This window comes from Urocitellus parryii, chromosome 4, assembly GCF_045843805.1.
Source record: "Urocitellus parryii isolate mUroPar1 chromosome 4, mUroPar1.hap1, whole genome shotgun sequence".
NCBI lineage: Eukaryota > Metazoa > Chordata > Mammalia > Rodentia > Sciuridae > Urocitellus > Urocitellus parryii.
The window spans coordinates 178,567,376-178,594,340 of NC_135534.1; the positions used below are offsets into that span (position 1 = coordinate 178,567,376).

At 48.7% G+C, this 26,965-nt stretch overlaps 1 protein-coding gene across 1 annotated transcript in view; it reads right to left on the reverse strand.

Moving 5' to 3' along the window:
* The window catches only part of Gabbr2 (gamma-aminobutyric acid type B receptor subunit 2), a 348,083-nt gene that overhangs the window by 130,358 nt on the left and 190,760 nt on the right, over window positions 1–26,965 (reverse strand). The window contains exons 5-7 of the mRNA XM_026415240.2: window positions 21,662–21,727; window positions 15,908–16,108; window positions 3,086–3,322 (exon numbers count right to left, since the gene is read on the reverse strand). Coding sequence (XP_026271025.1) covers window positions 3,086–3,322; window positions 15,908–16,108; window positions 21,662–21,727 — 504 coding nt within the window. The remainder of the gene's footprint in view (window positions 1–3,085; window positions 3,323–15,907; window positions 16,109–21,661; window positions 21,728–26,965) is intronic.

Genomic DNA, 26,965 nt, shown 5'->3' on the forward strand with positions numbered 1-26,965 from the left:
AACATGAGGGTGTTGTATCTGAGGATCTTTTAGGACAGCTTTCAGGTCTGATATTCCCTGAATTCTGAGACACAAACTGGAACAGGTGTCAAGGAATTTCCCATTAAAAAGAAATTCATCTCCGAGCCCTGGAAAGCGCTTTCGGCAGTCCTTATCTAATTGCTCATCAACTGGGGATTATGTATTATTTGGCTTCGATGAAAGGGAGAGCTTACAAGTGGTTATAAATGGTCCCTGACGAAGCGACACAGGCACCCAGGCAAACGCTGACTTGGAAGATCATGAGAGACGGCGAAACGGTCCCTAGATTCTGTAGCTGTCTATTCATCTACCCTGACTTGGGTTACTGTGAATTCACCCTACTAAATGGGAAGCCAAGTTTGAAAGAAGCATCCCACATTTTGAAACGGCCCTGCTCCAATGCTGCCCCTCTCAGAGCCTCAGCCCGCGTGGGGCAGAGAAAGGATGGGCAGGTAATTTGCCTGGTGCTCTGCCCAGCCTTTCTGGGGGTTCTTGGCGGGCCACAAGATGGCCGTGGGGGAGAGGGACAGAACAGGTGGGGCTCTGGCTCCTCTGCTGCCTGAGATGTTCCTCTTTTGTCTGTTTTATATACTGAGCTCCTGTGAGATTTTATAACAAGGGGTTCTGAGGATAAAAAGATTTTTTTTTAAACCCTAGACTGAGGCGAGCTGTTCAAGTTTCCAGCCTGAATCTAGGTTGTGCTATAAAAACACACTTGGCCAATAACTACATGGAGCCTTTACTTCTGCACCGTGGGAGTGGACGCCCAGCACCTTCGGGTCCCTGCACCCAGGGGTTTTTGGAAATTCACTTCTTTTGTAGCAAAAACCAGAGCCTCCCCAGCAGCCAGAGCACTGGAGCTCAAGCCTGATGGGAATCTGGGAGAGGCTGTTGAGCACCAGGTGGGGGGGTCCCACCCCCAGAGGCTGATTGGCTGGGACTGGAACCGGAGACAATGCATTTCTCACAGCCCCAGGTGACTGGCTGCATCTTGGGAGTGGTTGGCCTATGAGATCTCCGCCAGGCTCCTTAGCTTGTCCCTCCAGAACTGGCCCCAACTTATCTTCCCAGTGTCTGACCCAGGGGACTATCCCCCCTGCCTGCCCCCACCTCTCTCCACTCATCATGCCCTGGTGGCCAGGCTGCCAGCATGTCCAGCTCCCACCCACCCATCAAGGCACAGTTTAACAGGCACCTCTTCCAGAAAGCCCTCCCTGACTTTTTCACCAAAATTCACAGAAAAGCCTCCCCGCTTGCATAGTTTCTCCCAGGGTACCAAGCCCCAGTCTCTACCTCCACCTGCTTTTTTTGGTACTGGGAATTGAACCCAAGGGTACTCTACCACTGAGCCACCACTAACTTTATTATTCTTTTTTTTGGGGGGGGGTACTGGGAATTGAACTCAGGGGCATTTGACCACTGAGCCACATCCCCAGCCCTATTTTATATTTTATTTAGAGACAGGGTCTCATTGAGTTGCTTAGGGCCTTGCTAAGTTGCTGAGGCTGGCTTTGAACTCTTGATCCTCCTGCCTCAGCCTCCTGAGCTGCTGGGATTACAGGTGTGCACCACTGTACCCGGCTGATTTTTTTTACTCTGAGTCAGGGTCTCACTAAGTTTCTGAGACTGGCCTCTAACTTGTGATCCTCCTGCCTCAGCCTCCTGGGGCACTGGGATTGCAGGTGTGTATCAGTGTTCCCAGCTGGTACTGAGCATTTTTAACCTCTCCATGTCAGTCTGTCCAGATCTTGTCCCTGTATCTGGACCACAGGCTCTGCAGTAGGGAGTGCATCTTCCCTTGGTATCCACACCACTGGGTACTCCCAGCATCCCACAGAGCCTGTCCATCACAATAGCACAGCTGAGTACACCCATGCACAAATATAGACACTGAAGATATGCAACAATCAGCTCATCTTATCTGCTCCCTGAATATCCCAAGACAGACTCACTGACTCTCTAAATGACTCACAGGAGTCATGGAACACAGGACAGCACTTTAGTCCATCCAACCTTTTCTGCAGACAAATGTCCTCTATTTTCTGGGAGGAGAGTGAAGGGCAAATACATCATCAGGAGACATAAGTGACTCCATTACCAGAAGGTAGTAACAATGCAGCAATTAAGAGCCAGACTCAGGTTCAAGTATCAGCTCCGCCTCTGATTCGCTGTAACTTAAATGCTCCAAGTTCCAGGCTCCTCATGTTTAAAAGGGATAATAACAAGACCTACTTCTATGGGGCATAAAATGCCATGAGACCATTATTAACAGTAACCATGGCTGGCATTTCCTGGATACCAAGCACCACACACAACATATCCTTGAGTCTAATCTACATAGTATGGAGCACCTGATAAGCATTCAAGAAATATTAGCCATTATTAATGCTAATTTCCCAGCTCCCATGCAAGATATATATATATATATATATATATATATATATATATATATATATTTTAAATTTTCTTAGCTTTATTTTATTTGTCTATTTTTTTTGTATGTGTGTGGTGCTGAGGATCAAACCCAATGTCTCACATGTGTTAGGCAAGAGGACTACTTATGAGTCACAACCCCAGCCCCATTGCATACATTCTTATTATTCCCACTCCTCAGATAAAAAACCGGAGGCCCAGAGCCAATTGCTTACACAAGTATTAGCAAGTTGTTATGCGCCATAGCTAATCTTTCTAAGTACCTTGCAAAACAGATCCTATTCCCGTTTTATGAATGAAACTTCAACAGTTCGAAGAAGATACCTTGTAAGGGAAGACCCAGGACTTGAACCTGCCTTTGCCAGCGCTCCTGCTCCCCACCCCACCTCGTGGTAAAAGGCACCTGCCCAGGTAATGTCTACTCTCTCTGTCCTTTCTCATCTGTGATGACAGGCGGTTCCGGGTGTGTCAGTGAGCACAGCAGTCCTGCCCCTCCGTCCAACACCCGGTAACCCCGTGGCCCACAGAGAGGACAGGTTACACACCAAAAGGTGGGTGATGGCCCCTCCTCCAGCCTTGCCTGTCCCCGAAGGACACTAAGGAAAACAGAGCGCAGAGGCGCGGGACTGACCGTGACCCCAAAGAAGTTGGTCTCATTCATGGCATTGAGGATGATCCTGCCCAGCGTGTGGTCTGTGTAGTTGAAGTCCTGGATCCGCTGGTGCCGGCTGCTGGCGTGCAGAGTCTCCATGGCCCTCTGCAGTGTCTTGGCGATCACCCAAATGCCATCGTAGGCATAGCCGTGGAACTTGCTGGGCCCCACACCTGAGCGCTTGTTGTTGTACTCCCTCTCATACTGCTGCGGAGTCTGGAAAGACAGGGGTGGGTCACACGTTACAGCAGGGACATCAGCACTCAGGTGCCTCCTCTGCACCCAGCACGGTCACCTCCCTGAATCCTCACAACCGCCTCAGGAGATGGATGCCATCGTTCTTCCCATTTTACAGATGAGAAAACTGATTCAGAGCAAGGGGTTGGCACAGGGCACAGAGGTAGGGAGGGACAGGGCTGTTCCACCTCCTGTCCTTCACCCACTGGAGTGAAGCTCTGTGAGGACGGAACGCATCACCAGGACCCCACACATGCCTGTGTAGACCCTTGGCCTCAGTTTCTCTGTTTACAAAATAAAGGGGCATACCTGTTTACACTTAATCCCAAATATCAAAGGTGATATCCCACTGTGTATCAATGTATCCATTTCCTTGCACCCTTGACAGTAAGTATTTTAATTTTAAAAATCATTGACAGAAAAAAATTAATTCTAATTTGCATTTCTCCTATTAATAACAAGAGTGAGCACCTTTCAATTATTGACCAGTAGTTTATTTCTTAATTAAATTTCTTCCCTATGCCATATTGCTATGGTGATAGTTAACATCTTTTAATGGTTTGTTTTAGTGCATCTTGCTATCTTTCCATCTTTTATTACTTGGCCATATTTTCTTTGATTTAAAAAAGTGATTTGGGTCCATTTCTGGTTGTTAATTCGGCTATCAGCTATTTTAAAGGTATTGAAAGATTACTTGGCTATTTAGTTTATTAATTAATTGCCTTAAGTATGAAAGAAATGTGGTACTTTGTCTCTGGCCTCTGAATTTTGTTCCTATGAGCTTTCTCTGATGGACACAAAGGTATCTGAGGGTAGGGTGGTGTCTTTCGGTCAGTTTACCATCACTACAACAAAATACCTGAGATAATCAAATTAAAAAGAGAAAAGAATTATTTTGGCTCACAGTTTTGGAGGTTTCAGTCCATGATTGGCTGGCCCCATTGTTTTGGCCTCCTATGGTGAGGAGTGCATGGTGGAGCAAAACCTCTCATATCACCAGCAGGAATGAAGAGAAAGAAGAAAGGGTAGAACCTCACTCTCCCCTTCTAGGGTATGCCCTAAATTAACCTGAGGACCTTCCACTAGGCCTCACAGTTCCACCACCCCTCTCAGGACCACCCCAGAGACTGAGCCTTTAATACACAGGCCTTTGGGGGACACATATTTAAACCACAGCAGTGACCATTTTGAATTCTATTTGTTCAACCTAGTGACTACATTTACTTGATCCTTCTAGACAGTCCCAACCAGACCACGGTCCTCCAGTGTCCTTCAAGGTTTCCATGATCCTCTAACCTTGCCCGTATGGTCTCTCTAGGAGGTAACTAATTACAATTTTTAAAACTTTCTTGGTGTCGTTTTGTGTGTGTATGTGTGTGTGTGTGTGTGTGTGTGTGTGTGTCTATGTGTACAACAAGGGGGCCTATATCCTATTGTTAATTAGCCCCTATCTTTTTAGATATGCCACTTGTGAATCTATTTCTTTTCTACCTTACAAAACTGTTCTTCCTTGGGACAAGGAGCAGGAACAGGGCCAAGAACAGCAGGAATACAGCTATTGACCACATTTCTGAGTAGAGTCCTTGGAATGGAACACAGGTGTAGCTGGGCTGAAAGGTGACCTTGTTCTTGCTGTGCTTGCTACCACCTTATATCCCAGCCATTCATCACTGTTCCTAGGTGACGCCAGCCCAGTCTCCCTTGGGCCAAGCAATGACAGCAGAAGAAACGTAATTGTCAGAGAAAACAGTAATAGTTGTTCCTAAAGCAAGCCTCCAATTATTCAGGGCAGAAGAATTTCTTCAGTTGTAAACTTGACACTGAATGTTAATTGCTCATCCTTTGGGGTCAAGTTTATTGTGTGGTACTAAAAGTTTCTGAGAAACTAACTTTATATAGACAGTCCCCCTTACTGACAAGTTGTGCTCCAGCATATTTTTGAAAGACAGTTGTTAAAACTTGGAACATATTTCCCCACAGAAACTAGGTTATAAATAGTGGTTAGGTTCCCAGGCTAGCCCACACAAGCTTGCTAGCCCACGATGTGACTAAACTTTAAGGGTCTGTCGTTCCAACAGAACCTAGCCTGTTCCCGTCCTGGGAACAGGAGAGAGGAAGACAAGGACACACCCTTCTCAATAGCTTCAGCTGCACCCCTAGGGCCACAACTGTCTGAACTCCAGCCCAGCACGGATGGGATGTCTGAGTCACAGCTTTGGTGGGAAGGAGCACCAGGGCATGTTTAGCTACTGGCTCCCACACTACAGTTATCGAATCCCTCGGGGAGCTTATTGGAAATGCAGATTCTGGGGCCATATTTTGTTTCATTATGTTGATAAGTGAATTGCACATCTGTATTTTTTTTTAATTTCAGGTTTCAAGTATACACAAAATGATGACCACTGAGTCCCTCCTGCAATATGATTCTTGGACCCTCACAATAGAAACTTCTAGATGTTTGTTGAGTCCCTCCTTAGCCTCTTCAGAGTTGGGAAGCTCATTATTTCTTCAGAATGAACTTTTGCCTAAGAATGCCTGATGGCAATGAGAATGTTCTTCCAGGGGCAGAGCCGACACCTGCCTCCCTGACTTGGGTTCCATGTGCTACAACTTCCTGTGGAGCCACAGGAAGACATCTGCTCCCTCCAATGCACATCAGCCCCACAGAGAGCTGAAGCCAAGGATGTTCTCACCCCACCCCAAGGTGGAGTTCTCCTGGCTCAGTAATCTCAGTTTAGACTCTACCACGACTGGGATGAAACAGCAAAGCTTCCATCAAGAGCATTTAACACAACAGAAAAAGATATGAAAATAGTTTTTAAAGGCCTCAGAAATTTACCAGGACAGTCAGGGGAAGGGCCAACATTCTGGAAAGAAGGGAAATACTTTGAGGTGGGTCAGATATTGTTGCAGAGGGACTTGCTGCTTAGTTAGTAGGAAGCGCACTACAGAGACAGAAAACACTGAACCAGGGCTTCCAGAGGCCCTTGGAAGGGGACTCCAAAACTGTAGTGCAGGGATACCAACACAGCCAGACTTTCAGGGCCAAGGACCTAGAGGAAGGAACTGTAGAGAAGGGAGTCTTGCATTTTGAGTGGCATTTTTAGTTCAAAAGTTGATAACCAAGCTGAATAAAGCAAGGGGCTAAGAAGCCAGTCAAAGAGGGTGAAGGAAACAACCAGAACTGTTCGGAAATTCCACAGTATTGGGAAGACAAAATTTAGAGTACTAGGCCAGTAAAGACCCCAGGACTTCAGTTGAAAACACTAAGGATCACACACTAGGAATAAGGGCAAATCAAAACAGACCAGGCCTATGAAAACTAAAACTGAACCTGGAATCATTTAAATTCCTGATTGAATTAAGAATTCAACTGCCAGCTTGAAGAGAAATAAATATTCACTAGAAAGATAACACCAGTAGCAACTACAATTTTCTTATATAATGCATTTAACTAAACTTTACCAGGTATACCAGAAGACAAGACCAGATGATATTTAATTTTTTAAAAAGGAAAAAAACCAAATAAACAGGTAATTAGAAATGAACACATGGGTGATCCAAATCTTGAAGTTATTATACATGAACTTTAAAATATCAAGGTTTATAAATTCAAGAAAATACATTACAAGATGCAGAACATCACCAGAGAATTGAAAGCCACAAAAAGAAGAGAGAGAGAGAGAGAGAGAGAGAGAGAGAGAGAGAGAGAGAATGGAAATTCTAAAAATTAAAAAAAAATACAATAACTGAAATAAAGAACTCAATAGATGGGCAAAGCAGCATGTCTTAGTGGACTGAAGTTATTTAGGGGTAAATATTCAGACTGAAGCACAGGGAGGAAATCAGTATTAGAGATGCATAGATTGTATTGAAAATGTATAACATGTACAATTTTCATCTTGGAAGGTAAGAAAAGGGAATAGAAAGAAGCAATATTTAAAGGGATACCATTCTAGAATTTCCCCAAACACACATCAATCCACAGATGCAGGAAGTTCTATGAACTTCTGTGAATTTCAATGAAAATAAACACAAATCTCACTTCAGCACAGCATAAAAAAAACTGTCAAAGATCAAAGCAAAAGAAAAGTCTTGAAAGAAATTAGAGAGGAAAAAAAGATGCATTACTTTCCGAAGAGCAAAAATAAGCCTGACAGCTGATTTAAGAGAAGCAATGGAAGCCAGGAGACAATGGAATGACACCTCAAAGTGCTGAAAGAAAATAACAATCTAGAAGCTACACCTGGATTTTAAATTCTCAAGATCAAAGGTGAAATAAAATATCAGAAAACTATGAATTGAGAGAATTTGTCTCTCACAGTAAAAGAAGAACCAAGAGGAGTCCTTCAGACAGAAAGGTAGGATCATAAATAGAACAGAAATGCAGGAATGAATGAGAAGTAATGAAAAGTAATAAAAGATATAAGGGAAAGATATAAAGAAGCAATAGAAAATGTGAATAAATGAAAAAATGATACCAGGGCTAAGAACATCCAAGAAAATCCTAAAGAAGAAGAACAAAAATTATAATGCCAGGCATCCTGTTTTATTATAAAACTCCAGTAATCAAGACAGTACAGTATTTGTTAGAAGATAGACAGAGCCAATGGAAGATAATTCAAAGTCCAGAAACAGATCCACACTCTGTACTGTCATTTGAGTGACCATAGCATGGGTAGAGGGGTGGGGGATAATGGCCCTTTTCAATAAATGGTCCTGAATTAATTGAATGTCCATGAGGGAACAAAATGAATCTTGGTCTTATTTCAGGCCATATATAAATTCAATTTCATGTAGATTCCATATATAAATGTGAAAGATAAAATAAAACTTCTAAAACACAGTGCATGAAAATATCTTCATGAGCTTTGGGTGGGCAAAAATCCTTTAACAAGACATAAATATACAGAAGCTGAATGAATTGAGTTACCTTAAAATTAAGAAATTCTATGCATTGAAATTAATCAATAGATTGAAAAGACAAACCACAGGATGGGAGAAGAGAAAGGCAATACAAAGAACCACTCAAAGATCCATATTGAGAATATAAAAGAATTTCTACATTCAGGGCCACCCGAGTTGAAAAACAAAAATGACAAACCAATAGGAAACAGGCAGAGAATCCAATAAGAAAAATAGGCAAAAGACCAGAACATGGAATTAGAGAGGGTATCAAAATGACCCTTAAAGTTACGAAAAGATGCCCAACTTCATTTGTTATCAGAGAAATGCAAATTCAAACTAAAACAAGATACTGCTGTACACCCACCAGGAGGGCTAAAATTAAAAGGTGACATCACCGAGTGCGGGTGAGCATGGGAACCAACTGGAAGTCTCTCTCACTGCGGGTGGGTGTGTACGTTGGTCCAACCACTTTAGAAAGCTGTTGGCAGTGTCTGCTGGAGCCGAACATATGCTCACCCTGTGACTCAGACACCCCACCCCGAAGGGTGCACCTGATAGTAAGGCACGCAGGAATAGTCATCAAAATACAGGAGCTACCTAGAAATAAATCAAATAGAACATGTGCAGGAAATCTACACAGAAAATTACAAAACATTTCTGGGAGCGATTAAAGAAGACCCAAGTAAATGCAGGGATATACAAAATTCATGGATTGGAAGGTTGTATTACCAAGATGCCAGTTTTCCCTAAATCGATCTACAGATTCAGTAAAATTCCAATAAAAACTAGAGCAGGATGGTGTGTGGTACATAAATTGGCAACTGGATTAAGAAACAGACAGAGATGTAAGAATAGCCAAGGCAATCTTTAAACTAGGGAAGTGAAGGTGTTGGAGTGAAAAAAAATCAGACAAACAAATGGAAGGAAAATGAAGTTTAGAAATAAAACCAAATATCTGGATGAGGTGGTGGTGCACACCTGTAATACCAGCAACTTGGGAGGCTGAGAAAGGAGGATCACAAGTTCAAAGCCAGTTTTAGCAACTTTGTGAGGCCGTAAGCAATTCAGCGAGACTCTATCTCTAAATAAAAAATAAAAAGAGCTGAGAATGTGGCTTGGTGGTTTTAAAGAAATAGAACCAATATACAGTCATGTAATTTATGACAGAGGTGATATGGTAGCACTCTGTGGGAAAGGGGGACTTTCAATCAACAATGCTGGGTCCATTAGCTATATGAAAAAGAAAAAAAAATCTTGATCATTACCTCACAATAAAGCTTCAAAAAGACAAAGTAGGAAAATATCATCATGGCCTTGGGAGAGTTGCTATTAAAATAAAAAATTTCTGTTCATTAAAACCCCCCATTTATAGGACTTCTAGGACCTGGAGGCAATGGAGACTGCATTTAAAAAAACCTTTCCAAAGCTCCTAGACTATATTAAATAGCCTTAAAAAAAAAGCTATAAAAATTCTATACCAAATCTTACCCTGGCCAATAATTGAATACAGAGAATTCTAAAATAAAATAAAATAACTGAGCGCAAAGAGAAAAGTGAGCAAACATAACTGAAAGCAAACCAAGAATGGTGTGGCAGAGACAGAAGATGGGAGCCATTTAAAAGAACTAGAAAATGACCAGAACAACAAATCCACTCTCAATCTGAAGACACTACAGAAAGCATCTGGACAGGTTTCAGAACATGTACTACAGGAAAGGGACTTCAAAGCACTTGTATTCATCTAGAGATGTATAGAACTGTTTGTAGCAGCACCCATGTGATGCCTCCAGACTCAGAAACTCCAATGTTGACCCACGGCAGGATGGGTAAATTGTATTACATTCACACAGTGGAATACTATACAGCAGTGCAAATGAAAAGGTATCTGCATCTCACTAAAATAATAAAAAGGGGAAGGTTCAAAGGACTTTGTTTATTTCAAGTTCAACAGCAGGTGTCTGTGTAGTGATGGAAGCCAGAATAACAGCTGCCACTGGTGGTGGGTGCCAACAGGCACAGGGCATAAGGAGAACTATTAACTGGGTTAATAATCCTATTCTTTTTCTTGACCTGTGTGGTAGTCATGTGGATAGTGTTATATTAAGAAAAAAGAATCTAAAAAATAAAAATAATCCTAATACCTCCAGCTGACATGGGCTACAAACTCTTCATCAATCCTTTCTCCTCCTGCTGGGCTCTTTCCTTGATGAAGAAAGAAAACTAAAATTTACTGAGCACTGACTGTGGGTTTGACACGTGGTAAGATACTTCCTACTGTATAACCTTCTCTACTTCTTACAAATCTGAGAAAGAGCCGTTACTGCCCCAGTTTTATGGAGAAGCAAAAGCAGAGACTAAATGACTTGTCCAACACCATTGTGCTATTCTCAGGTTCATCTGCATGTAGCAACAAACATATGATCAGTGACTTCAGTCAGTGTCTTTCCTTTCACGTAAAAGTTGTCCACAGGCAGGCAGAGAGGGCTGCTGTGACAGCTTCACAGTGTAACCAGAGACTCAGGCTCCCATCTGTTTCACAGCCCCAGAATGAAGTTTCCTTCTCAAGGTCACCTCATGGTCCAAGGTGGCTGCTAGAACTCCAGCAATCCCATCTATTACATTCTAGCCAGCATAAAAGTGAAGGAAAGAAAGGAGCCAGGTCCTGTCTTAAAGGACGCTTTCTAGAAGTCTCATATTTCTACTTGGTCAGGCTTAGAATCCTGGCCACATCTAGCATGGGAGTCTGGGAAATATACATTGTCAGTGGCTTGGCAATATATCCAGTTAAGGTTGAATTGAGTTATTGAGGTGGGAGGCAGGAAGACAGGTATGGATGTTGGGGTAGACAACCAGCCATCTGCCTGCCAGCTGGAGTGTGGAAGAGCCAAGATTCCAATCTAACCAGCAGATCCTCCATAGGCCACCAACACCACCCCCACACCCCCAGCCTGTGTCCCTTGGCCACCCTGTTTCCCAGAAAGTGAACACCCAGGGAAGCAGGCAGGGCAAGAGCCCCAGGGGAGGGCGGCAGGGCACTCTGAGGCTGGGCTCTGAGCCCCTTCTCCATGGTACCTCCCCTCCCCCACCCCAGGGCCTTGAGCTTCCCTAAAGCTGTCAGTGCTTGCTCTCAGTGCTTGGTCTCAGTGCTTGGTCTCAGTGTTTCCGTGGCAGAGGTGAGGGGTGGAAGCCTTCCTGGGTCAGGGCCCTGGGGTAGAGGGCCAGCGGGCTGTTGGACACTCCATTGTGCTGGGCATGGGAGGTTCTCGCCAGAAGCCATCACAGATCCTCCAGAGAAGGAGGCTTGGCTGGAGGCCCGGACCTCGGAGCCCTGATGGCTTCAGGGCTCTGTGAACATCTGGTTCCTTGGACCAGCTGTCCCAGCAGGGGACGGTACTGGGAGACAGATGTCCTCCCTGGGGAGGCTGAACCACCTCAGGGCTAGCAGGTCAGGGCTGCAGATGTCCACAATAGAAACTTAAGGGCACTTTGAAACCTGAGAGGGGACACTGGAAACTGCCAATGCCACTTTGCAGGAACTTTGTAGGAACAGTGATTGGGACCCTCCTCCAAGACCGAGCTGGATGTCACAGCCCAGAGCCAGTGCCCAGAGGTTGTCCTCGGGAGGCTATGGGGCCAAGACCAAGCTCTGCAGGTGCTCGGGTGTGCACTGTCCCCAAGTTGGAAACCCAGCAGGACACTCCTGTGCTCCCATGACCTTGTCATTCTTCCGCCGACCGACACACGTCTAGTGGTAGTAAGCAGCCAGGGATGGGCTGAGGCCAGACAGACACCTGGAGGAGGCCCTGAAGGCTGCACCCTGGAGCACCCCTCTGTCACCTGCTCCTGTGACTTTCTTCCAGGGAGTCCTGGGTCCTGGGAGAGTCCAGGTGACACCACTGCTGTGTCCTGCAGCTGTGTTTGTCACCATACTGCATTTCCAGAGCCAGGGAGCTGAGCTGCCAGGACCCAGGAACCACCTGACCTAAGCCTCACACTTGCAGTTGAAGAGATGGAGGCCCAGCATGGAGGCCCAGGGCAGGGTGGGACCAGCAGAGGCCCTGGAGTAACAGGTATGAGTGGGAGGGCTTCTGGATGTCCTGATCACCAGGTCCACAGGTCCCAAGAGGCCACTTCCCAGCAGAGGTCCACTGAGGGGACATGGGCCATGTCACGGCCTTGCAGATGGAAGAGGACGCCGAGTCAGGACTCAAGAGCCCTGGCTTCAGGATGTGCCCCTGGCCTGCCATGTGAGCGCAGGTCAGGTTCCTGGGGCTGCCAGCAAATTTCCCCAAACTGGAAAAACACTGGAAGTGTGTTTGTTCACAGAGGCCACAAGTCCAAAAGCAGAGGCCGGAAGTCCTCGCCAGGCCTTGGCAGGGCTGCTCCCTCAGGCTCCTGGGGAGTCTACGGCTTCTCTCCCAGCCCCAAGGCCAGTGTGGACCCCAGGTCCAGGATCCGCCTCCTGCGCGGCTTCTCCTCTGCCAGCCTCCCAACCTGCTCGCACAGGAATGCATGTCAGTGGACTTGGGGCCCCTGGGGAGCCCAGGAACCCAGCTCCACGGCCTTAAGCTGACCACATCTGCAAACCGTCCCTTCCCTGTCACAGTCCCCGGGCCCCAGGTAGGACGCACTGTGACCTCGAGTGCATCCCTTCCCTCCTGCCCTGAGCTTCCCCATTTGTGAACCAGGAACCAGGCAGCAGGTCACAGTCTACAAGCCTTTGCTTGTCCTCGCGGACACTACTGGGTCCAAAACACGCATCCATCCAGCCACCCGTGCCCAGCTGACCTGGCCCCCAGCAGTCGTGTGCAGAGAAAAATGAACTTGGAGAAACATTTCTCAACTCCAGAACTTTCTTTGGTTATATGACACTCTGACAGCTGGCCGAGGAAGCAGGCTCGTGGCCAGATCACAAACAGGAACACTTCAATCCATTTGGGACCACATTCCCTCAGAAGGGGGTGTTCCACAAGAGCAAGCACAGCTGGGTGTGGGTCAGGACTTGATAAATACAACCTGTGCAGGGCAGGACCAGGGTGAAGCAAATGAAGCACAACTTCAGGTACGAAATTTAAGGGGGAGCCAAAAAAAAAAAAAAGTCTCAGGAATCAGAATAAAAACACTGAATGCCATATTTTTAATCACATTTTTTTGTACTAATTTTGATTATTTTTAAAAGCACAGGATATGCGTGCACAAACACACACACACACACACCCCAGGGATTGAACTCAGGAGCACTCAACTATTGAGCCACATCTCAGCCCTATTTTGTATTTTTAAATTCAGGGACAGTTTGTGTACAAGCAGTGACTTGAAAAATCGCACTCTATATGTGTGATATGAAATGAACTGCATTCTGCCATCATATAAAACAAATTAGAATAAGTAAATAATTAAAATAAAAATTTAGAGACAGAGTCTCACTGAGTTGCTTAGCGCCTTGCTTTTGCTGAGGCTGGTTTTGAACTCGTGATCCTCCTGCCTCAGCCTCCAGAGCCGCTGTGCCCAGCTTAACACATATTTTTAAAAACCTTGATTACTGAGGTTTCTGACACCCCTTTAAATTTTGCCCTGAGGCCCCACACCACAACTTTAAGTCCCTGGAAGGGCTGAGGCCGTTGGGTTTGCAGGAGGGATGCCCCGAGAATGATGCTCACTACCGCCAAAGCTGGACCAAAAGCTGGACCTCTGCAAGGCCTCAGTGGTCCGCGGAGTCTCCCAGCAGGGAGAGGGCAGTTAAGGAGGAAGCAGTCAGTCCTCTGCCGCTGGTCGATCTGGGTCTGGTGACACCTGACTGGAGATCTCCAGGAGCAGCTGGGACTCCCGACTACAGGGCCATGGAGGCCGCAGGCTTTTCTCCACTGTCCTGTCACTCAGGACGTCAGAGGAAATGCCAGCTCCGCTTCAGCAGCTGCAGGGACAAGTACTGGCCCCCTCACTTGCAGAGCACTCCTGACCGCCCTGCCCCACCCTGGGGGCCCCCGAACGTGGGTCCCCTATGGCTCTGGGGTGAGGCAACAGCCCTGAGGTCCTTGTGCATGGGATGGTGCAGGACAGAGGCTGGTCTCCTCCCCAGTCCCAGTGAAGAAATGAGAGTAGGGGTGCAGGGTGGTGGTGGGGGGTGTTGTTCCAAATGACAAAACATCTCCAGAAAACACCCGAGGAATGATCCCCCCAAGGGGCGCTTCTGAGCTGGGCTCCAGCCCCTGCGGGGCTCCACCCTGCCTGAGATCCACGCTCCCAAATGGCACCCGGGTGCCTGGGGCCACCCCTGCTGCGCTCCCTGGGTCTCAGGGGAGCCATCCAAACCTTTGATCTTCCTCAGTCTCACACTCTTTGCTTTTTATCATACTTTGCTTTTGCTGTTTTTTTTCTCCCCTTAGTTTTTGTATTTTCCTCATATTTTGTACTATTTTTAGATTAAAATATAGGGTATTCCCAGACCCAAGTGCCTTAATAAATCGCCAACATTGACGCCCTTAAAAATAACATTTACCAAAATGAGTTATATCTGTTCATTATTTAACATCTCAAATTTTTTTTTACGTACACATTCATTGTTGTCTGAAAATATTTCTTTCAGTGTTTTCCAACCAGGAGCCAACATGATCTAAAGAGTTGTTTACAAAAATGTGTCCTAATGATTTGCTATTTTTTGACAAACCAATAAATCATTTGTGTAGAGTTGTCTTTGATTGAGATTAAATAATGAAAGAAGCTAAATATGTATATAAGGAAGGTTTTTCTGGAAATGCAATCGGGTCTGCAGGAACCCTGGGTCTGGGTCACAACACAGAGGAAATGGAAGAGCCCTGTGTCCTGCTGTCTGGACCCAGCTGCAGGTCGGAAGTGACAAGGGGTGCTCCACTCACCAGGACCATCACCCTGAGTTTTGGTTACAGGCACATTGATGGAGAACGGCGTCCTTCTGAAATGCCATCACAGATACCATCTTCCCAGGTCCTGGCACAGCCTTGCCAGATAAGCAGGTCAGGGCTGGTGACCTCCAGGGACAGCACGAGGGCCTGAGCACCTTAGCACCTTCCCAAGGCCCTGCCCAGCTGAGACAGCACCCTGTGCCAGCACCACGCTGGCCACCTGTGCAATTGCTCTGCCAAGCCCACAGCCCACTGACCCCTTATCCCCACCTTGAGGGTGTGACAGAGGCTCAGAGAACCCAAGCTCAAGGTCATTCTGCGGGTAAGTGATGAAGCTGAGTTCCGACCCACTTGGCCGGTTCATAGCACCCAAAGTCCGCCGGAGGGTCTTTCCCCTCCTCCCAGAGAGCACCAAAAAGATGAGGCATCATTAGACAAGAGATGACAGTCCAGGCCAGAGCAGCAGGGAGTGACACTCTGGCAGGGCCTTTTAGGCCCTGAGGTCAGTGTGGTGAAGGTCAGGTACGCCATCTGTTACCTGTACACCATGCTAGGTATCTACAGAGCAGCAACTCAATTCCCACAGCTTCCTAGAGCCCAGTGACTATCCCTGACTGAATTACAGGTAAGTGAAGCTCAGAGAGCTCCAGTGATTTGCTCAAAGTCACACAGCAACACCTAGGGCAATATTGGTGCATCTTCCACCAACATTATCAGGCAAGATGGTCAAAAAAGATGGGCCTGGGGGCTAAGGTGGAAGAGTCAAGGCACTGACCTTTCCTGAGATGGTCTTGATCTGTTTGGAGCTCAGAGGTTCGAAGTCCACACCGATGTAGCCTTCCATGGCGGCGAGTAGATTCTTCCGGACGCAGCGAGAGGAGTTGGCCTCCATGTGCACCTGCTCCCACCAGGAAGGCTCGTACCAGCCAGGGATGATCCACTGATACTTGCTGCCGTACATGTTCTCCTCGAAGGCCTGCAACAGAGGGAGGCTATGAAGGCACTGAGCGTCAAGCATCTGTCCAGGGCCCAGAGGATTTATTAATTTTTCTATCATTGTTCATTTTCAATTTTTCCATCTAGGTTCTTTCAAAGTATCTAGGATAATTTACATTCATAATAAAATAATGAATAAAAAATGAAATGAATAATTAATAAAAATGAAAACATAAGGGCTGAGTAAAATACAAACTATAATAAGTCTGCAGGAGGTAAAGGGAACCACACACGAACAAGCAAATCAAGGGTTCCAACCCAATACATGATTTAGCTGCATATTACATCATGAGCTTCCTGGAGGACCAAAAGAAAAGGGTAATAAAATTATTTATTATGTAGCTGTCATTACCAATAAATAAAAAAAAATCAGCTTTTTGGAAAAACTGTGTTTTCTAGTCTTTAGCCCCAAACATGCCTCATATGGAGGACTCTGTCAATAGCCAGCATGGCATCAACACCATTTCTATAACAGATTTCATAAAAACTGTTATTTTTTTATAGCTCTTTATTAAAAGCTGAGGTCATACCTCAAAACATTACCCCAGGGAAGCAATTTTCAAGGGGCCAAGATATTTAATCTGGGTGGACAGTTTATTTACCATGCCATTTGGCAAAGTGAGAAGTATCTCTGAATCTCTACCGGCAGCCTGATGTACATAAATTGACATCCTAAACCCAGGTCTCTTTCATGTGTATGCATGACACACATCTGCTGTGACTGTCATTCACATTTACTCTGGGAGGCAGTCAGGGCAGGGTTTATCATTCTCACTCTAGAGAGGAAGAAACTGAAAATAAGAAAGGGAAATTAACTTTTCCAAGGTCACACAGCTAGGGAGGAAAGTCTGTCTGGGGACCTAGTTCTGCCTGCTGTGAGACCTCAGGGCCACACAGCCTGCATCCCAATTAAACAAAAAGGCTTCAGAATGCTCTGATGCACCTCTATTTGGCTTTAATTCTTACTGCAATTATCACATACTAAAGGAAAAGCACCCTTGGATAGCTTTGGTGCACGCAGAAAAATCCTTCCTTAGGAAGGCATGCTCCACCGGGGTTCAGAATAAATTTCTCGGTATGGATCCTGTCCTCAGGAATGGAGATGCCCAGAAGGGATTTCAGAGCAGCTTGGTGGATGGAGATGCCCAGGCGCTACCTCAATGCACAGGCGTTGAAACTTGAACATTCTGCGACCCTTCAGGCCTTCGCAGGGTGACACCTACAGTAGAAGGTCGTGTGGGAAACATTTGTGTCCCACCCTGCTATCCCTTGGCCTAGATCAGGGTCGAGTGAAGCTGGAGGACCTGGGGAGAGCAGCTGGGGAGGTAGATGAGGCTCTGGGACTCTAGCTGCGTTCAGAGGCTGCAGGAAGATTGCAAGTTGGAGACAAACCTCCAGCTTGGGGAGACTCTGGCTCAAAAAATAAAAAGGACTAAGAAATCGTCCAGTCACAGCTTGAAAGTCCAAAGAATAGGATTCAAGATCCACTTTTGAAGTATCCCACTTTTCTCAGCAAAACAAAACAAAACAAACAAAAAAAACAAACAGATAACCTCTTTGGAAGCGTTCTTGATCTTGCAGGAGTGTCAGGAAGGTGTGTTGGCTGAGCTACAGGTGCACAGCGAGGACCTGAAGGGATCCTCCGTTCACACGCAGGAGCAGCTTTTCCTTGCTGATGGAGGACAACACCCGAGTGGGAACTGCTGTTCAGCACCCAGCAAGGGCTTTGGGAGAACAGTGGGGCTCTCAGTGCCAGTTCTGTGACCTGCCAGTCTCCTCTTGAGTTTTCCAGAAAACAGAAGCTCGGTTCATGTAAATGACAACATGTTTTGCTTTAAACATTATTTTTGATGAATCTAAAACTTTTTCCAGCATAGCTTCTGACCTTCAGGGGGAAAAAAAAAGAGAGAGTCCAGCCAACAGCACAGGCTCCCCACCACAGGCCAGCCAGGTGATTCCCACAGCAGCTGCTCAGCTGGCCTCCTCATCCCAACTCTGCAGAATGCAGAGCAGATCCCGCTTCCCTGGGGTGGTTAAGAGATAAGTGAGATAAGATGTGCCAAGCCTGCAAAGGTTCGCTCAGGAACATTCCGCTGCTCCTTCTCGCCCCTTCCCGCTCTTTTGGCTGGCAGTTCTTTTCCTGCACTCCTCTAGGCCACGCACAGTGATGCTCTCAGGCTCACAGAGGATGGCTCCAAATGCCCCAGATGATCGTGCTCGGATCCACTGGCTTCCATCCTCCCCATGCCTGGTCACAGGAGCTGAGATAGCTCCACACAGGACCTCTGAGGGGGGCTGGGAGCTGGGGGATCATGTCTGCTGGGTCTCCAATACTTAGCCCAGTGCCCTGTATACAGGAGGCACTCAATAAGCGGTTGTGTCATGACTGATGTATTGTACTTCCCATTTCTGCAGCTGCCTGGGCTTTCGTTTTCTCTGACAGTGGTGGACAGGTGGTGTCAGGGTCTGAGGTTGTGGAATGGACCCTGTGTGTGATAGATGGCCCTGAGCTCACCTTCTCCAGCCCCATGAACAGCACTGGTACTTATTAGCGGCACACATTAACCAGGATGTGCATTTTTAAAAAACAAAATCCATTTCCTTTGTTTATTAGGGTTTCTTTTGTCTCCTCCCCTCCCCTGCAAGAGGACATTTCCCAGGTGGGGGTGCAGCTCAGTGGTAGAGCGCTCGCCTAGCAGATGTGAGAAACTGGGTTCGATTCTCAGCACCACATATAAATAAATCAAATAAAGGTCTATTGACGGCTTAAAAAAAGTTTACAAAATAATTTTTAAAAAGGAGGAACATTTCCTTTTTCTGTTAAGATTCCCAACAACAGTAGCAAGGAACCCTTCACATGGGCCAAGCAGTCATAGCTGGGATGAGGCTCCTACTTTTAAATGAAGCCACCACCCAATGACCCACCCATCAAGGAGCACTGCTTCTATCCTAGAGATGAGGCAGCTGGGGACCAGACAGTTAAAGTGACCTGCCTAAGGACACACAGCTGGCAATGCTAAAGTCAGAACCTGGATCAGAGTGCTGGAGAACTTAGCCGAGACCACCCAGGACAGAGGAGAAGACCAAAGCCACACTGCTGCTGGCCCTGTGCTGGAGCCAAGATGAATACATGGCCACAGGGCTATAAATAGGCCTTGCATTCGCCTTCTGCCCTCCCACTGAGTGGCAGTTCCAATCTCAAGAGCCCAGCAATGGCCGCGAGGTCTGCAAGGCAGCATCTGGATGGTGAAGCCCTGTGGTCAGGACAGGAGGCTCTTGAGGGGGTCTCTGCTCTGAGCAGCCCCTCCCTCCTCAACACCTCCTTCTCCATGGACCAACACGTGGGCTCGCACCAGACCAGAAGCCCCCCGGACGCTCCTGGGGAGCTGCATCGGGAAGACTCTGGCCTGCCGAGACCAGCCAGAGTGCAGGGCAGAGTGGGCGAGGGCAGCGAGCCCCTGTGCGTGTGGGAGGCAGACCTTCAGGCCATCTGTCCCAGAGCAGAAGCCGCCACTACAGAAAGCAAAATCATCCCCTCCGGTGTGGGCCGGCGTGAGGTCCTAGGAAGGCGGCCCAGCTTCAGTCTGAGCAGAGCAGAGGTTCTGCTGGTCTCCATCCGGAGCCTGCCTGCACGGGGCGCGGCACCGTCCTGGGTCATTTTTATTTACTGTTATTCTTTTTCCTGGAGTTACGGCTCTTCTTCATTTGACCAGCATCAACTCGCGCAGCACGCCAGCTTCTTGCAAGGTCTGGGGGTCCCCAAGGGTAAGACTCAGTTCCTCTTCCAAAGTGCTCTCCAAATTGGGACTTCGTTTTCCTTTCCAAAATGGGTCCTTGGTGTCAAGGGCAAGGTGTAAAGGGTTTGGGATGAAATTATTAAATGTCTGTGCTCGTATTTCCGGCTGTTCTTGTTTCCCTCCTCTGATTTCACTGTAGAAAGGCCCCTCTCTATCCTCACTGGTTCACGGGATGCTCCAGATGCCATGGAGCCCATCAGCAAGTGCACCAGGCAGCCAGGTGCTCCATCTTCACACCCGAGACCCTCCCTCTCCAGGTGAAACAGGCAAACAAGGGTACTGGTCTTTACCAAGCACCCACCATGCTTTGGGCTGTGCAGAGGGTGTTTGTAATCCCAGGTGACCATGACCGCAGCCACAGCTCTGTTCTTGTTCCTGGTCCCCTTTTGGTCCCTTTCTTTCCTGAAATGGGGCACCAGGGTGGGCAGGACACTCCAGGCCAAGTCCCCAGCAGACAGCAGGGTGAGGGCGATGGGGGGGTGACAGCTTCATCCTGGTGTGCATAAGTCTGAGGTCACCTTGGTCTTTTGGAAGTTGTGGTCACACTGGTGACCCCTGTCATAGACCCTGTGCTAAATGTGGGGTCAGCTGAGACCACCCCAGAGGCCCCTTCTGGGGGTCAGCATACACTGTTCCTCAGCTGGGCCTTGAACTTCAGCCAGCCCGGTTGTTCTAATGTAACTCATATCAGAACCATTAGATTTCATTTTCCTGGAGTTGATCAAACATCAAACATTCCAGCCTATTCTGGTTCTTTGCACCCTGGCTCTGTCACCCGGTGCATTTCATGACCTCTACGATTCCTACAAGCCTGCTCTTTACAACCGCCTCCAAGCTGCTCACACAGAGGTGAAAGAGAACAGCTCTGTGGCCATCACCAGGGACTACACCTAGAACACCTTCCGTCAGAGGAGGCTCTTAGGCAGACAGTGCTCCCTAGCTGGCCCTCATCCTGTTGGCTTTTCTCCTGACCCAGGTGGAGGAGGGGAGCTGGGAATCAAAAACGGAAACAGGCTTCCTTTCTGGGTAACTAAGGTCGAATATCATACAGAGAGATGTTCCTTTTTTTAGATCAGATTGGGCACCAGGTGAGCAGGGACTGAAGCTTGGCTTGGCCACGAGTTGGCTGAGCTGTTGGACAAGCCCTCCACCTCTCTGGGACTCTATTTCCTTCTCTGTAAAATGGGACAACTGTAGCTGCTTCACGTGGTTTTTTTTTTCTTTGTGTTTGAATTATTTTTGTATTAAAACAATAGCTTTCATTAAAGTATAATTGACATGCAATTAGACTTCACGTGGTTTTGAAGATTAAATGAGGTAAGGTCTAAGAGGGACCTGGTCACTTGTCACACACCAGCCAACCATAAAGGATTTGAGGTGAGACAATGAAGGACTGATGGTCTGTCCTGGACTTAGCTCTGAGCCCTGCTTGCAGGACCAGGCAGGCTGAGTCACTCACACCTGTGCAGACAGCTGGGCCTCCCTGTGCAGGACACAGAGCAGGCCCAGCAAAGCGCAGCCAGGCTGAAAGCTGGGAAGGGGCTGAATGGCTTCGGCAGGGGGCACTGATGCTTCAGGCTGGGAGATGTGGGCAGGGCTCTGAGCCTGGGGGGCTCCCTGAAAAGAGGAAGCATCAGTGAGCACCAGGCTTCAGCTCCCTGTCTCTAGTCCTGTGACAGTCCTCACCCCAGCTGTGACACCCAGTGGGGACACAAGGGCTTGGTCACTTTACTTACACAACAGAACACTTTTGCTGCCATATTCTGGTCAAACTGGCCAAGGATGATCCGCACATCGTTGCCCTGTAAAGAGAAGAACACACATGTGAGAGCCAGCGGGTGACAGGCATGGCCCGGGGCTTAAGACCACAGGCAGGACACATTCCTATGCCCCAGGCAGTACCCCCATCCCTCCCAGCCTGGTTCCCAGCTCCTGCAGGAATCCTCCCTGGTCTGGGGCAGCCAGGGGCAGGACTGCATCCAAAGCAGATGACTCTGAAGAGCCTGGGGTACAGGCCATGCCTGGAGGGTGCTTCCTCCCTCCCACACAGGGAAACTGAGGCCAGAGGAGGGGAAAACACAAGACTCCAGTCAATCACACTCCCCCACTGTGTTCTAGACTTTTCTATCTTTTCAACAACCAACCAGCCCCTCAGGGCACTCTTAGAGCCCCCAGAGGTTCCTGGTTAGAGGTCCCAGAGGCTCTCCATGATTGTTCAAATCTCAGCTCCTTTTCCTGTCCCAGCTTCAGTTTCCTCATCCAGAAGAGGGGGGATAATGGTGGAACTTACCTGACAGGATTGCTGGGAGGACTGAGTGAGATAACAACCCTCATGATGTGTTTACCACATAGCAAGTGCCCATAGGGACTGGAAAGCCTTAGTATTTGAGAATTTTCCCCAGCCCACCCTCATTTCTAAGGTAAATCTGTACTTGGAAGCTCCATAAATGGGACACTAGTGATCTCAATGTGGTTAACAGGTGCATACTGTACAACAACCCTTGTAACTCATTCACTCAACAAACATGTAACAAGTGGCTGGCTGAGGTCCCTCCTGGGTCAAGGTAATGGGTCTTACATCACTTTTTGGGGACTGGGATGCAGCGTAGGCCCTGACCCATAGAGATTAGGCCAAAGAAAGATGGGCTGGGCATGAGGCCCGGCCTCCACTCAGCAGCCAGGAGACCCAGTCCAACAGGAGATGTCATTCTCCTGCGGGTCTCTACCCACCCCCACCCCCACCCCCAGCAGGCCTCAGGCCCTTTGATGCACCAAGAAGGGAAACATGCCTTTAAAGATCAGTTTTTAGCATCTTTCGAAATTGGAAAGTGCTGACTAGGAAGCCATCTTACTCATCGTGTGCTTGTGCAAAATAAAAAAGGCCTGCATTCTAAAACCATCCTTCGTTTGCAAGCAAGAATGGAAAGAGAGAGAGAGAGGAAAAAAAAAAAAAAACTCACTCTGAAAGGACTTTAAAGGATCGTTAACAGAGCAGTTGAAGGAAAGCAGGCCTTTGTCTGCAATGCTATAAAAAGTTCCAAGCTGCTTCGGATCATGGACAGACTCCCAGGCACACTGCTTGTTGGTTGAAATCTTTTGGCCTTTCTTGCTGCTAATAGTATCTGTCCATCCATCCAGCCAGCCAGCCCAATATTTAATGAGCATCTACTTTGTGCCAAGCCCTGTGTTGCTCAACATGGTATGGTAGAAAGAGCTTATTAGAATTCAGAGTCAAGAGAGATCTGGGCTCAAATCCCAGCTCCTCCACTAACTAGCTGCATACCCTTGGTCCTGATCACCTGGAGCCGAAGTTTCATCTCAGAAACAGGGATGGTCCTTCCTGACATGCTGGTGTAGGAGGCATGATAATGACACCTCAGCTCCTCCCTAAATGCTGTTGTTCTTCTGAGGGCTCTTTCCTCCCCCAGCTCTCCCTGGGCAGCCTCATTCATGACCCCAGCCACAAATGCCCTGTCTGTTCTGTGAACTCTCAAATCTCAGTCCCCAGCCCAGACTCTTGTTCAGCTGCCCCGGGACACCTTGGGATCCTCCCAGCGCCTCCAGCACACGCCTGAAGCTGAACTCATGATCCCTCCCAGCAAGCCCCTTCCTCTCCTCTATTTTCCATCTTTGGGAACCGTACTGCCACTCACCCGAGTTGGGAACCTGAGAGTCACCTGAGGTTCACTCTTCTTCACCTCCAAAGCCAGAACCTTCACCAGGGCCTGGTGTTTCTGTCTGCTCACTATTTTCAGAATCAGCTCTGTCCCCCAGCCCCGATACCCTGGTTTAGTCATGGTCCTTCCTTCTTTCCTTTGTGGACAGCTGAACCTCACCTTTGGTCCTGCCCAGCCACCCAGTCTCACAGGGCAGATGTAGGAGTCATGCCTAGATCCAAATCTATGAAATCTTTTTATGGCTCCCGAAGTTTACAGATCAAACCTGGAGCTCAGGATTCTTTACCACGTGACTCCTGCCCACTTCTCCCTCACATTTCTCACTCCTCTTCAAGGCAGTAAAAATGAACTACCAGCAGTTTTCTCCAAAATGCCTGCAATTCATCCATCCATTCATTCCTATTCTGTCCCCTCCTTCTTTTTGTAAGCTCAACCATTCAGTGACTTTCCTCCCCGCAACATGCTCTGCCTGCATGGCTGCTCCCCACCCTGCCTGCCTCCCCTCGAGCTCCCCTACTCTGAGAAGCTGTCTCTGTCCCATTGGGCTTGGATGCCATTTCCTCCTCTGTGGGCCAGGGGCACCCAGGCTTCTCTCCATCACATTTCCCTCTGAGACCAAGGGGACTCGTCTCTGGTCCCCAGCTCGCAGCATACGACATGACACCCATGTCAGTAAATATGCATCAAATGCAAGGTGCAGTGAGGAGTGCCATGTGCAGCATGGAATGCCATCCTTGTCTCCATGGGTCACTCAGGGGGCGGGAGGCTTTATTGTTGCTGCACTAGTATCCTGCTGGTCCCAGGTCCTGGGACTGACTGGGCTCACCATGTCCACTTCTCAAATGAACCGAAGGACCCGTATCTTCATGGCTGACTGTCTGACCACCTGCTGACAAATAACCAGCTCTGTCACTCGAGGACCATTTAGAATCTCTGCTGCCATGACAACCATGTTGCAAAGACCACCTGGTTCTACGCGCCAGGCTGTTAGGTATGCATGGGGCCCAAGGGATCACCCATCTAGCAAGCGCCTTCCCAGAGAAGCCAAAGGCTTTCTCCAAAGCTGAACTGCATCCCAAGTCCAGGCTCTTACTTTGTTGACCCCGGCCCTCAGAGGTCCTGAGGCCAGACGGTGCCTGAGGCAGGAAGCTGTTCAAACCCTCTCTGTTTCTGGAGGGCAAGTGGTAGGACCCAGATGCTGCCAAACCTGAGAGGGAGGAGGGGCCTGAATGGGAGGAGGGGCCTGAGAGAGAGGAGAGGCCTGAGAGAGAGGAGGGGCCTGGGTGGGAGGAGGGGCCTGTGAGGGAGGAGGGGTCTGGGTGGAAGGAGGGGCCTGAGAGGGAGGAGGGGCCTGAGAGGGAGGAGGGGCCTGAGAGGGAGGAGGGGCCTGAGAGAGAGGAGGGGCCTGTGAGGGAGGAGGAGCCTGAAAGGGAAAAGGGCCCTGTGAAGGAGGAGGGGCCTGAGTGGGAGGAGAGGCCTGAGAAGGAAGAGGGCCCTGTGTGGGAGGAGGGACCTGGAAGGGAAGAGGGCCCTATAAGGGAGAAAGGCCTGTGAGGGAGGAGGGGCCTGAGTGGAAGGAGGGGCCTGTGAGGGAGGAGGGGCCTGAGTGGAAGGAAGGGTCTGAGAAGGAGGAGGGGCCTGAGAAGGAGGAGGGGCCTGAGAAGGAGGAGGGGCCTGAGAGGGAGGAGGGGCCTATGAAGGAGGAGAGGTCTGAGTGGAAGGAAGGGCCTGAGAGGGAGGAGGGGTCTGTGAGGGAGGAGGGGCCTGGAAGGGAGGAGGGGCCTGTGAGGAAAGAGGGGTCTGAAAGAGAAGAGGGCCCTGAGTGGAAGGAGAGGCCTGAGTGGAAGGAGGGGCCTGAGAGGGAGGAGGGGCCTGTGAGGGAGGAGAGGCCTGAGTGGAAGGAATGGTCTGAGAAGGAGGAGGGGCCTGAGAGGGAAGAGGGGTCTCTGAGGGAGGAGGGGCCTGTGAGGAAAGAGGGGTCTGTGAGGGAAGAGGGGGCCCCCAGTGAAAGGAGGGACCTGAGAGGAGGGAGAGGCCTGAGTGGAAGGAGGGGCCTGAGAGGGAGGAGGGGCCTAGGATGGAGGAGGGGCCTCAGTGGGAGGAGGGACCTCAGTGGGAGGAGGGGCCTCAGTGGGAGGAGGGGCCTCAGTGGGAGGAGGGGCCTCAGAGTCTTTCTGGCTGGTGTGTAAGCAATCTGTCAGCCCCACCTTGGGAGGGGCACTATTATTAAGCCTACTTTGAAGAAACTGAGGCCTAAAGAATTAGGCCCTTTCACAGATGCAGTGGACCTCTCCTCCAGGGTGGTATGCCACCCCAGCTGTAGTGGGGGGGCTGTTGGTAGCTCCAACCTTTCTTTGAGAGGTGCTCTTGACTAAGGGGGGGCTTCCTGGCCCTGGGAGACCATGCCAGTGTCCACACCCTGTGGGCAGCTGCTAAGGACTGTTCCACAGATAGAAGACCTAGTGCCCTTGCTGAAAGGCAAGACCAGCCCCCTGGGGTGCCTATGCCCCAGAGATCCCTATAGAGCCAGGTAAAACTGATCTCCAGCCAGGACAGCCCTGGCCTGTTGGCTTAGCTCCCCTCCCACCTCCTCCTGCTCCCCTCCCTCAAAGAAGCACTTTTATAGGAGTCCCAGCCTCTGTTTCTAGGGACTTCAACCTAAGCTTCCAGGTGATACAGATAGGAAGTGACCTGGGCCCCAGATTGATGTGGCCCCAAGAACCTCAGGGCTTGGCCACTGTCCCCTCCCAATTGCCTCCCAGGCAGAGAAAGTGAAGCCCACTATCCTAAGCTGCTGGAGCTCGGCATCCAGTCTGCAGCTTAGCATCCAGTCTGCAGCAAGGACTCATGAAGAAAAGGTGGAGCAGATCTTGAAGTGAAAGAATGTGAACAGCACATGCAGTCCTGAGTCACTAAAATATCTGGTGTGCACTGAGAAGAGCAGGAGGGCAGAAGCTAGGAAGGTAGGGACTAGTCCCTGCACCACGGGGTGTGGCATCCTAGAGGGAAGGCTGCTGACCCCTGGCTTATCTGGAGTCTCCTACCACCCGCACCTCTGTCTTAGCCCACTGTCCATCACACCCTAGTTTCTCAAGGACCCTCCCATGAGGCTTCATCTCACAGACCTGCTAAGCTGCTGAGACCATACAGAACCATGCAGGAGGAACTGCAAGCTCTGGGCTTAGAGGCTGGCCACCATGTGAACTGGAAGATGACTGGGAGGCACTGGCCAGGACTGCCCCATGGTCTGCCTGTAGACCTGGGAAGCTCAAGGGGGTTCACCTAGATATCCCTTCCAATGTCCTCCTGACAGACTGATTCAACACCCAGAATGAACACTCTCTTTTCTTGAACCCAAATTAA